Below are 12529 nucleotides of genomic sequence, written 5' to 3'. Positions count from 1 at the left end.
TAACTTTAGTATCTTCTGTCTTAAATTAGTACAAATTATGTAAAATTGCTTTACAAAGTAAGATTAGAGCTTTTAACATAAATTTAAAGAATCAAAATAAATATTGCATAGATTCCAATTTGCGAATTAAAAAATTATAAGAACCTCTTAAAAGATTAATAAAGACGAAAAAGGTTTTGTAGAAAATAAAAATAGACTAAATTATAAATTTCGAAATGATCCTTTATCTTTTAAAATATCAATGATATAAAAGCTCATAAAAACTGAACTAAGCTTTTAAAAAATAATAACTAAATCCTATTAAGATAAAAAGGACAAAATTAGTAATTTAATAGAATAATATATTCTAACCTCGTAAACCCAAATTGTTGAACTAAACCCTACTGAAGCTCTGAAAAATCCATTCTTGTTGTGAAGAAGAAGAAAACAACATTGGCAGAAGAAGAAGAAGATTACGATGGCAGCAACTTTGCTAGGGATGCCAGGTCCATGGGCGGAGGATTATCGCGAACCATCTGATCCCTATACAACTAAAATTGGAGGACTCCCTGTACACCCACTAACCCTTTTCTTCTCTTCTTTTCTCTTCAACCACTCACAATTTTTGAACGCTAAATTCTTGTTGCTTTTTCAATTATGCAAATTGCTTTTAAGATTACTGTGTTTTCGTTGAAGTAATTGTAGCATCTCTGACAGGACTGGCCCCTCCCCATAAACGCCGATTTGCTGCGGTGCGCCTCGTGCGCCGGCCAACTCTGCCTGGTGGCGCAGGTTTACGCTCCCCTTTCTCAACACCGGAACCTCTTCGTTCTCGGTTGCGTTTCGCCCGAATGCGGAACCGCTTGGCGCGTTCTTCGAGTTCAGAACACTGCTGACGTGGACTCCTCTCAACGAAAACAACCTGCGTCCGATGGTGAAGTTCCATGTGCCAACGTGTCGGATGAGGAAGACGTAGGTGACATGGATTTTGAACAACTGGGTAAGGCTCTCTTTGAGGCCGGGACTGCGGCTTCCAATACGAAGCGCAAGAAGCCGCGGAAAAAACGACAGAACAAGGCCCCTTCATCTTCTCCACATCCAAAACCGACAGCTTTTGTTCAAAATGACGTGCCTGGTGATTGTTTGTGTAATTGCTAGATGCTAATTAGCGCAAGTCTGATGATGTTTTGTGAAGTAATTGTTTATTTGTTGGGTGGTTGTTTTCAGTGGTGCCCTGTTTTTATATATACGCACAGGAAGAGTCTTCCTCTGTGGATATTAGTCCTATATGTTCTAGCTACTCGTCACTTTCTCTTAAGGAGACTGGAAGTGATGCTGAGGATCCTTCACAACCGGAAGAAGCGTGGGAAAAGGAGCATTATGAGTATGATAAAGCTTTGACTGCTGATAGAACTTACCTCAAGTTCAAGAAACGATTGGATGCATATCCTGAACAATGTTTTAGGTATGAACAAATGATAATTTGGAGTAGACTATTGGCCCCCGCCCCGCCCCGCCATGTTGCATATTTGGATCTCAGTCCTTGTTTTAATTTGAGTTACTCGTGGATTAGAATATTTAGTTCAATGTCTTCGTTGAAAGTGAAGGAATAGTACAGACTTGAGAGCAATGCACTTGGGTGATAAAGTTGGATAGGGTTTTTATTAGAGTGAGTGATTCTGATGTGACATGTTAAGTATTGGTTGTAGAATTATTTACCACAGGTATATAATTTCTCCCCGTCATTGTAATGATTGGGAGTTGGCACCACCTGGGCTTGGTTTTATGAACAGGCAATAGTAAGTAATAAACCAACTGAGTCAAGGAAGTTTGGATAATGTTTGGATTTTCCATCCATTTTTCCGTCTCCCTTTAATATAAGGGCGATGCATAGGAACTAAGGTTGCTAAATACATTGATTGATTGTGCGTTTTAGCTATCATTCTATTATATATATATATATATATATATATATATATATATATATATATATATATATATATATATATATATATATATTTTTTTTTTTTCATAGCATCAAATCTTTGATAGTTTGGTTTTCTCTGCTCTACTTCCTATCTTTCTCCCTCCTCCTGTTTTTTGGGGCTTAATAACATTACTTTGTGTAGATATTCATATGGTGGGAGGCCAATTTTAGCTGCAGTCAATGAAATAAACCCTGGGAATTGCAGATTGTGTGGCAAACCAAGGCAATTTGAGATGCAGCTGATGCCTCCATTACTATACTTTCTCCAGGAAGCTCTTGGTGAACGAAGACATTTGGTGGAAAAGTGGGATTGGATGACCCTTATTGTATATACTTGTTCAGAGGTTTGTATTCTTCCGTTGCCAACTTGTCTAGATATCAATTCTTTACCAATTTATAAGTTTGAGAATAAAAAAGGCTTTTTGGTGATAAACCTGCTAAATAGCAGTTGTCTTTAGTGTCAACCAAGATAGATCTGTCAGCAAAATGCTCACAGATTAAAAAATGCAGATTAATGGGAGTTTAAGTTATCTTTGTGTTAAAGTAGTAAAATTTAACCGTAATTTGACCTTATAAAATTGGTTTATAAAGTAGGATTTGGATTTACTTATATATTATAAATTGTACTGATCTAGTTGACGGAAGCTTTTCAACACACTCTCTCATGTTAAGGAATGAGCATCTCAAGCATAGAACTAGAGTAGAGCCTATAACAAGTGACATGAGACCCAACAAACATGATCAAGATAGGTCCTAAATGTCTTCGATACCATGATAGTAAGTGAATTTATGTCTTCACTTTACATAACTGTCTTATAAAGTAAGATTTATACTCCATTTATATATTATGATTTTATCAACACTCTCCTTCACACCAAGAAATGAACATCTTGAGCGGGAGATTAAGTATTTGTGAGAATAGGAGTCTAATGGCGGTGCACAGTGGTCCCAACGAATCCTGCTAGGGTAGGCTTTTTAATATGGCTTTGGTACCATGTTAAAGTAATGAAATTTAAACTTAATTGAATTTTATAAAATTGTTTTATAAGATGAGATTTGCATTTACAGATATACTTAATTTAAGCTTATCTTTAGTTGACATGGACCCTTCCACAATTTGAATAAGGTGCATCAAATTTTATCCGTGGAGGAAGGGCAAAATTCCTTCATCTTAACACACCATTGTCGTCTATGGCATTGCTATAGCAGACCTCTCTTAAAAAATTGCTTGTGGTAGTTAGCAAAGAATCTTCCATGGCAGCCATGGTGCTGCCAATAAACAACAATGTGTACAGCTGCAGAGAACTTGGGTTTTATGTCTTAGAGATTTGTTCCTTATTTCATGCAAGGATGTAGGGTTGAATCCTTTAGTGAATGATGTGGATCTTGTGAACTTGTCTTATTGGGCCGCTTATGTTCTTATCTATGTCTTTGATTTTCGTAGAGTTGCTCTGTAGAGATTGAACAAGCAAAGTCCAATATGGGATGGATTGTAGCAGAGGAGGCAGTTGTAGCTCAATGTGAAGAATCCATGCCCGTTCAGCCTGGCTTTTTCTCATGACCACTGGCGTCGGTGTAAACAATGCAATACATTTCATGCTTAGAGAAAATATTGGCGTTTTTCAGAACCGATATATAATTTTGAAGTGCTAAGAAAGTTATAGGTTGATCAAGAAAAGGAATTTGAAGAGTTAGTTAGTTTTGGAGTTGTATTTACAATGAAGATTTAGTGAGGTGAACTTCTGCCTTGCTACACATACCACTCCAGCCTTGAGCTCGGGAGCAACTAGATGGATGTTGCATTTCCTATCTTTTTTAATTTGTTTAAAAAGAATGACTTTTGTGAATTCAGTGTCTGGTTCGTTTGAATTTGTAAATTGCGAATTTTCAGACATGGGCATATGTAATCAATATCATAGCTGTTCACAGAATAATTTACTTAACTCTTGCTAGTAGCGAATTTCTAATGAAATTCTTATCTGAGTTTATTTTAGAATCGAATTTGTTGTTGATAAGTGGTTCTTTTATCAGTTTGTTGCCAGAAAAAAGTATAAAATGTTCTTTTAATTGCTATATTTTTGGTTGTTCACATGTATTTTTATAAAGGTAATCTTATTTGGGGTCCCATTAACTTACGCACTAGCTGCGTCTGAAGAACGAGTTGGACGCCGAAAGAAGACTGCACTTCCGCTGAAGTTCTCCGAGTTAGTAAATTTGTGTAGTAACAATCGTAGTATGTGGATTCTTTTCTAGAAGATGCATCAACAAATGTTTTTTAAAAGCTTCTAGAAATTTTTTTTAGAAGTATTTGTTAATCTAGTGGGTAAACAACAGTTACCTATAAAAAGGTATTAGAGACATTACAAGCTGAGCGCAGAATTTAAACAACCATAGATCCTTATTCCAGCCAAGAATCCATCGATGTATTGCTATGGTTAATTACCAGATACAGGATCTTTACTCCAGATTATAAAGCTGATAAAGCTGATATCACTGCAGGTGGTGGAGGTTCTAATTCTAATGACCAAAGTACTACTGGTGTTTCTGCAAACAAACCCAAAAGCACAGTCAAAAGGCCACCTGAATGGTAGGATTTCATACACTAGAATTCCAGAGGAATAATTTTTATTTGACGGTTGGTATGCGTGGGGTATGGTATGATCTTTCCATTTGAATTTCCTTTCGTCTTTTATATATTTTTTCTCTCTATTGTCACTCCTACTTATATTTGGTAATAGATGATGAGTTGTGACATTGCTAGTAAAAATGGATGACTCATGGAGATTTTACACTAATTATAGGGCCTTGAATATCAAGATAGTTTTTTCATGCCCACGGTGAATAAATTATTGGGTGAGCTATATGGAGACAAATATTTTTTTCAAGTTGGATCTGCATTTCAGATATTATCGGATTTTGGTCTAGCCATCATAAAATGGCTTTTCAAACACATCATAGTCATTACAAATGGTTGGTCATGTTATTTGGGCTCACTAATTCCCTAACCACTTTCAAAGCCCGATGAATCAAATTTTTCACTATGTTTCGTGCCAATATGTGCTTGTGTTCTTTGATGATATTCTCCTTTATAGCCCTTCACTCCGTGGCACATTTGACTCATTTGGAATCGATTTTGCAGATTTTACAACAACATTCATTGTATACTCAACTTTACAAGTGTTCTTTCAGCTTGTTGGAACTAGATTATTTGGGTCATGTGGTGTCTAGATTTGGGGTTGCAATGGATAAAAGCAAAATCCAAGCAATATTAGAGCGACCTTGTTAAGAGAATTTCAAGTAGCTTCGAGGTTTTCTTGGACCAATTTGGATATTACATACGTTTCATCAAGTCTTATGCTAATATTATGACTCACCTTACTAATTTGATAAAATCAAATGTTGTTTCTTGGAATGATATTGCAGATGACACATTTCTCTTATTAAAACATGCATTACTCCTGCCCCTACTTAGGTGCTTCTTAATTTTACTCAGCCTTTTACACTTGAAACTTATGCTTTAGGGATTAGGGTTGATGTAGCGTTGAGTTAACAAGATCACCCAATTCTTTATTTCTCAAAAAAATAGCAACCGAAATGTAGAAATGGCCCTTCTACATTGCAGAGTTGTTTGCTATCACCCAAACTTTGGCAAAATTTTGTCATTATTTGTTGGGGCCTAAGTTTGTTATTAGATCAATCTTTGCAAACACATGAGCAACAAGGTTGGCTTCAAATATTCTTGGGTTATGACTTTAATTGAATATAAACTGGGCCAAAAGAAATTGTTGTAAATGCATTGTCACATGTTTTCTTTGTGGCTTGGTTCGAGCCTAAGTCCCACTTCTTATACAAGTTAAAGCAAGTACTTATAGTTGATAAAAATTTATGAGAAATCATTCAATTATGTCTATTCTATTCTAATCCTGATGAATGTTACAAAATGCACAATGTGTTGTTATATTTGAGGGTTGTCTAGTGTTTCTATCACCTAGTCTTTTGATTCAAAAGGTTCTTTTCTGTTAAGAAGTGAACTTTAAATCTAACTCAACCTTACAAAATTGACTTGTAAGGTGAGAATCTCACATATATGTTGTAAAGTGGTCTTATCTCTAATCAATATGGGACTTACAACACACCTCTTCATGCTGAAGTATATACATTTTGAGTGTGAGATTATACATTAGCAAGTGGTCTGGTAGCAAGCCAATAACAGTTGAAACAATAGATCTAACAAACAACAAATTTTGCTAAGATAAGCTCTAACCCATGACTCTAATATTATGTTAAGAAGTGAACTTTAAGTCCAGCTCAACCCCACAAAACCATATTGTAAGATGAGGTTTGCACTCACATATATACTGCAAATTGGCCTTATCTATAGTCGATGTGGGACTTACAACATTTTCAAATGTCACAATTCACCTATTGGGGGCCATGTTGGTATTGGTAGACCATTAGCTCGGATTGTTACATGTCACAATGTCACAAAATGCAGAAGGATGTTATCGAGTTTGTGTAGCAATGCAGTATATGTGAACAAGCCAAAATGAGTCAGTTACTCCCTATAGGATTGTTACATCCGCTTCCTATACCACAACAAGTGTGGGAAGATGTTGCAATGGATTTTATTATAGGTTTGCCAAACTCATGTGGGTTCATGATTATTGTGGTGGTGATTGACCGCCTTTCCAAATACAATCACTTTGTGCCTTTCAAATAAGATTATAACAACAAAGTTGTGGTTGAAGCATTCATGTTATATATCATTAAGTTCCATGATATTCTGAAGTCAATCATGTTTGATTGGGATAGTTTTTACCAGTAACTTTTGGCAAATATTATTTAAGATACAGGGCACACCACTTGCTATGAGCTCCACTAATTATCCGCAAACAAATGGTCAATTAGGAAAAGTATTGGTATGATTGACGTAGAAAAAATATTAGTATAACACGTCCTTTCATAAAAGCTTTGGAATGACATTATTCAAAGCATTGTATGATTGCGACCCACCTACTTTAACTCAATATCAGCACAGTCCAACAGACCCGAATGTTGTGCAAGACCAACTCGGTGAGAAGGACCAACTCTTAAATAAACTAAGATGTAATTTGACTAAAGCTCAATAGCGTATGGATATCATATATAAAAATATAATAATAGTAACATTTTTAATTGATTGGTTGATTAATTAATGCCCTATTTTCCTGGTACCATGTTATCCTTGAAGATCAAATAATAGTTTGTTTTCTAATTGTGTTTGAAAGTAGTGGTGGAGAAAGGTAGAGTGGAACATGTAGCATGGAACATGTAGCATGGATATGTATATGGTCCAAAGTGGTGGTTTAAGGGTATGGATAAAGGAAAATGCAAAGTTGGTCCAGGCTTAGGGGTAGTGAAGGCTACGTGATAGTACAAGGGAAATGCGAGATTATGCTATTCATAAAACTCTGCATGACCAGTGGAAAAGATTCTATCTAGTTCTGGTGCTGTGAAGGTTGCAAAAATTGAAGTAGTGGGACCCTAAAAATATGATAGGTGTTCTCTCTCCAAGTTTTTCTTCTTTTCACTTTAGTTAGAGTGTGATTTAACATTTTTTTTTGTATGCCTACTCACATCAGAAATTATATATCAGATTTTATATTACATTTTTACTTTTGTGATTAATATTGTGTTTTACTTTTCAATTTTTCTTTGTGCCACTCCGTATCCAGATTAATGTTGTCTTTGTTGGCAGAGTAACATAACAACTTGAGCAAGAGATCAAGAATACGACACTGCCATAGAAAAAGAAGAATTGACGACCTTTTAAGGTGTTCTATTAAAGGAAAATACTGGTCTCCAAACAGTCAAAAGGAGTGACTGGTCTCCTAAAAGCCGAAAGCAACAACTAGTCTCCTAAAAATTGGAGTTATATTTCTAGGTAATGCCCAATGCAAAATTAATTACCCAAGCTTCAATCTTGAAGAAATTGGAAAGCTACAAATAAAGTTGATTAAACTGATGAGATGAAAACCCAATCTAGAAAAGGAAACCACCCAAATTCCTCTCGACAGAGTCCTCAGTTGTCTATCAAGGTTGAAGGTTGATCGTTGAATCAACAACTTAACAACCTATTTTGCATTGATTCAGAAAATAAAGATGACAAGATGACGAAGAACAAGAAGAAGAAAAACATGATAACTACTTTCCCTAATCACACATTTAGTTGTGATGGTGCAGGTGGAGGTGCAGCTCATAAAAATATTTTCCAAGTCTCTCGTATATTATAAATGAGACAAAAATCCAAAGACTCACTTGTAAAACACAGTTGAGAAAAAATCCGATGATTCACTTGTAAAACGCAAGTGACAAGAAATAGAAAAGACTCACTTTTAAAATGCAGGTGAGTAAAATTCTGAAGACTCATTTGTAAAACGCAAGTGAGAAGAAATCAGAAGAGACTCATTTGTTAAACATAGGTGAGAAAAAAATCTGAAGACTCACTTGTAAAACGCATGTGAGAAGAAATCAGAAGAATAATTTGTAAAATGTAAGTGAGAAAAAATGTGAAGATTCACTTGTAAAATATAGGTCAAACGAAATCTGTAGACCCACTTTCAAAACAGAGGTGAGAAGAAAGCATGAGACTCATTTGTAAAATGCAAGTGAGAATAAATCTGAAGACTTCAAAATAATTCCAACTAGGCTGGTAGCAAGCTGTATCTTGTGTTACAAAAATTACAATCAGAGCAGGTGATATCTTACTTTACAAAAACTACATAATATCCTACGTTACAAAAACTACATCGATTAGACTGTATCTTGCGTTACAGAAACTACATCGAGCAGGCAATATCATGCATTAAAAAAACTACATTGAGCAGGTTGTATCTTGCTTTACAAAAAACTACATCGAGTAGGCAACATCTTGCATTACAAAAACTACATCGAGCAAGTTGTATCTTGCGTTACAAAAACTACACCAAGCAGGCAGTATCATGCGTTAGAAAATACATGGAGCAAGTTGTATCCTGCTTTACAAAAACTAAATCGAGTAGGCTGTATCCTACAATACAAAAACTACACCAAGTAGGCAGTATCTTGCGTTACAAAAACTACATGGAGCAAGTTATGTCTTGCTTTACAAAAGCTACATAGAGTATGCAGCATCTTGCATTACAAAAATTACACGAGTAAACTGTATCCTACGTTACAAAAATTGTATTGAGCAAACATTATCCTGCGTCACAAGAACTACATTGACCATGTTGCATCCTGTGTCACAAAAACTACACCAACCAGACAACATCCTACGTTACAAAAATTACATCGAGCAAGCGATATCCCGCTTTACAAAAACTACACTAAGCAAACAATATCTTGCGATACAAAATCTACATTGAACAGGTTGTATCTTGCCGTTACAAAAACTACATTGAGTAGGTAGTATCATGCATTACAAAAACTACATTGAGCAGGTTGTATCTTGCTTTACAAAACTACACCGAGTAGGCAATATCCTACATTATAAAAACTACATCGAGCAAGTTGTATCATGCTATACAAAAACTACACCAAGCAGGCTGTATCCTGTGTTGCAAAAACTACTTGTATTACAAAAACTACATGGAGCAAGTTGTGTCTTGCTTTACAAAAATAACATCGAGTAAGCAGTATCCTCGTTACAAAAACAACATCGAGTAGGCAGTATATTACAAAAACTACACCAAACAAACAACGTCCCACGTTACAAAAACTACATGGAGCAGGCTATATCCTACTTTATAAAAACTACACCAAGCAGCCAATGTCATTCATTACAAAAACTACATGGAGCAAGCAATATCCTGCTTTACAAAAACTACACCGAGCAAACAATATCCTTTGTTACACTAAGTAAAAATCTGATGGGAGCAACCATTCTCTTGAGGAATGAAAAAGATCTCCTAAAATCCGATGAAAATAGTTCAACTATTGAGTTCAATTTATTGGAAGAATCTAAAAATATTTGGTGAATTCGAGTAAGGTATTGACTTGTATAGTTTTATGGTGTATTTTAAAGTACCTCGAGGAAGACGTTACATATATTGAATCATTTTAAGATAGGAAACATTTCAATACTTTTGACACTTCATATTCTAGAACATTATGAAAATGTGATGGATCGCCATGTACCTTAGCAGCTTCTTTGAGCCCAATGTTGTTTGGGCTCATAATAAGGGTCTTTCATTTGAATCAATGGACAAAACCTCTTTAGCCTTACACATTATAATGCTAAGGTTAGAGGATTGTGTGGTGATAGGTCCAATGTTATTTGGCCCCGATCAATAAAATGGTGACTTGATGAGTATTTATGGAGGTTACATGGTGGATAGTAAAGGCTTGGACAGTTAAACAAGGATAATAAATATGGATGACAAAAGTAAATAAGACATTGGGAGATCAACAATGAAAATATTTAAGAGGGTAGGGATGATATAGGATAAAAGGATAATAGAAGCTAAGAAAGAAGGACAAACTACTCTCAATGTTCTAGTTTATTGCATTTACCATTTGACTAGAACAAGTATTATTAGAAAAAAAAAATATAATTTTTAACGAATTACATATTTATTTGTGTTTTCAATATTTGATATATATGTTAACACATTTAATAAAATAATCAGTTATTGTAATTACAATTATTATTTTGTTCGTAATAATATTATTTTGTTATTATTAATAATTCTATTTCATTGTTGTATAATATATTTCTTCTTATCAAAGATTTAAGAATAAGAAATTTTTACACAATACATAAATAGTATATTGTTAAATTTTTTAAACACTACAATGTAAGTTTTATTTATGAAATAGTATATTTTTATTGTGTTAGTTCAGAATTCAGTTTTCAAAAGAAATTGAATTTGAACATATTTTTGTTGTACTTGATATAAAAAGAAGTAAAAACATACTAGTCCAAAAGCATATTTAAAATTCAGTTTTCTATGAAATTCTAGCAGAATAAAAACGTGTTATTTGTCTAAATAAAACATACTATATATTGTTTGGAAAAAAGAAAAATATGAAGAGTATGTTATTTAGTTGAAAAGTTGTTCGGGAAGAAGAGTATAGCAAATGGAATGGCTCGTTCAACCCTTTAGACCAAACAAATACAGAAAAAGAGGGTCAAAGCTCACAGATATTTGGAGGTGACAAGTTAACTACCCTATCAAAACTTGCTTCAGCTACCTCCCCGAACAATTAGGTACTAGACAAAAATAAATAGAGACAAAATCATGGTATGAATCACACATTTTTATATTTGTATAATTTCCAAATAAATTTCACAGATAAAACAAGTTGAATAAAACAGTTGTGTTAAGAATACTCCGTGAACTAGTTATAGCTTTCGTTTTTGTTTCTGAGGTTTCGTCGCTAATAGCTTGTTCTTAACAAGAGACAATGTGTACGAGGCAGGGGCTTCCATTGTAAGAACTGCTTAATAATGTTTTCTCTATTGTCTTCTTTATGCGACATCATCAGATTTTGCAATATGTCTAGGTTCATCTGTTTACATGGACTTAATGGTTATTATAAAAAACCGTAATTAATAAAATAAAATAAAATAAAAATAAAGTGCAGTCTAATCTGATGAACATTGACTTATAAAATTAGAATTCTATGTTTCAGAGTATAAGTTCTTTAACTGGACATCATTAATCAAGAATGTGTGAGAAAAAAAAAATAAAAAGATAGATTGAAAAACGGTGAGTAATTGAAGAACAGACAAATTAAAAAATACATTCTCATAAGCAAATGATAATATCTTATTATAATTTATATAATTGAATGTGTGAGAATCATGATCCTAGAGCAATTTTCTATAATAAATCAATTTATTTACACAACTCATCCCTTAAGGTCTTTTGCGGGACTTTGTAAGGGTTTGCTGGTTGATATATACAGTTGTTTCCTAATTCTATCAAACTTCCCTTAATCCATGAATGTGCAGAGATTTATCATAAAAAATATATAATTTAATAACAAAACATTCCCATAACTTAATAAAAAAAGAACTAATTCTTATCCATCATTTAGCCAAGGATGAGAAATGATGGTTTATTTCTTTTATATTATCCATCATTTAGTCAAAACGAATAATGAAAATTTAGAGTTGTATATATATTTTTACCTTAAATTAAGAGGCAAAGCTATGCATTTACCCACTAGTTTTACCTTGATGCAGTGTTTGATTTTCTGGTATAAGCAATATTATATCTTGTCCATACTATATATGGGAAAAAGATAAAAAGGTAGTGGGAATGTGATTGGTCATATCTTTACAAATCCTATAATCCCTTGACACAAGACATATTCGATCCTTTTATTATATGTTGAGTTTAATAAAGACAACTACTTCGCATGTTTGTTTTCGTTACTTCTGTTGTTTGGATGACCAATAATTTTGATAATTTGACTTCATTTTTGCACCGGTCATTTGGCTTTATCTCAATACGTTTCTTTTGCCCTTAAATTAATTGCATCATCGCTCACATAACATTTTTACACATTCTTTTATTCAGTCAACTAGGTTCACTC

General features: G+C 34.0%; 1 protein-coding gene across 2 annotated transcripts; it reads left to right on the top strand.

Moving 5' to 3' along the window:
* Positions 1–361: 361 nt before the first annotated feature.
* LOC114196054 (programmed cell death 2 C-terminal domain-containing protein) lies at positions 362–3962 on the top strand. 2 transcript variants are annotated; one of them, XR_003606614.2, is made up of 6 exons: positions 362–550; positions 697–1114; positions 1207–1444; positions 2109–2310; positions 2602–2743; positions 3411–3962. XR_003606614.2 is itself a non-coding variant. In XM_028086550.1 (5 exons), exons 1-5 carry the CDS (start codon positions 458–460, stop codon positions 3525–3527), a joined length of 1068 nt encoding a protein of 355 aa, XP_027942351.1. In that variant the 5' UTR covers positions 364–457; the 3' UTR covers positions 3528–3962. The 2 variants fall into 2 exon arrangements, 1 of the variants encoding a protein (XP_027942351.1); XM_028086550.1 differs by lacking the exon at positions 2602–2743 and having other exon boundaries at positions 364–550.
* The last annotated feature ends 8567 nt before the right edge of the window (positions 3963–12529 follow it).

This window comes from Vigna unguiculata, chromosome 9 (assembly GCF_037176805.1).
Source record: "Vigna unguiculata cultivar grain cowpea cultivar isolate G323 ecotype 2 chromosome 9, ASM3717680v1, whole genome shotgun sequence".
NCBI classification, from domain to species: Eukaryota; Viridiplantae; Streptophyta; class Magnoliopsida; order Fabales; family Fabaceae; genus Vigna; species Vigna unguiculata.
The sequence above is the reverse complement of the archived record's forward strand: the minus strand, read 5'-3'. Positions and strand labels throughout refer to the sequence as shown.

Coding starts and splice junctions, on each gene's coding strand:
- LOC114196054 (XM_028086550.1), top strand. CDS start 458: ATGGCAGCAACTTTGCTAGGGATGCCAGGTCCATGGGCGGAGGATTAT. Junction 1,445..2,108: donor TATCCTGAACAATGTTTTAG/GTATGAACAAAT, acceptor TACTTTGTGTAG/ATATTCATATGGTGGGAGGC. Junction 2,311..3,410: donor TTGTATATACTTGTTCAGAG/GTTTGTATTCTT, acceptor TGATTTTCGTAG/AGTTGCTCTGTAGAGATTGA.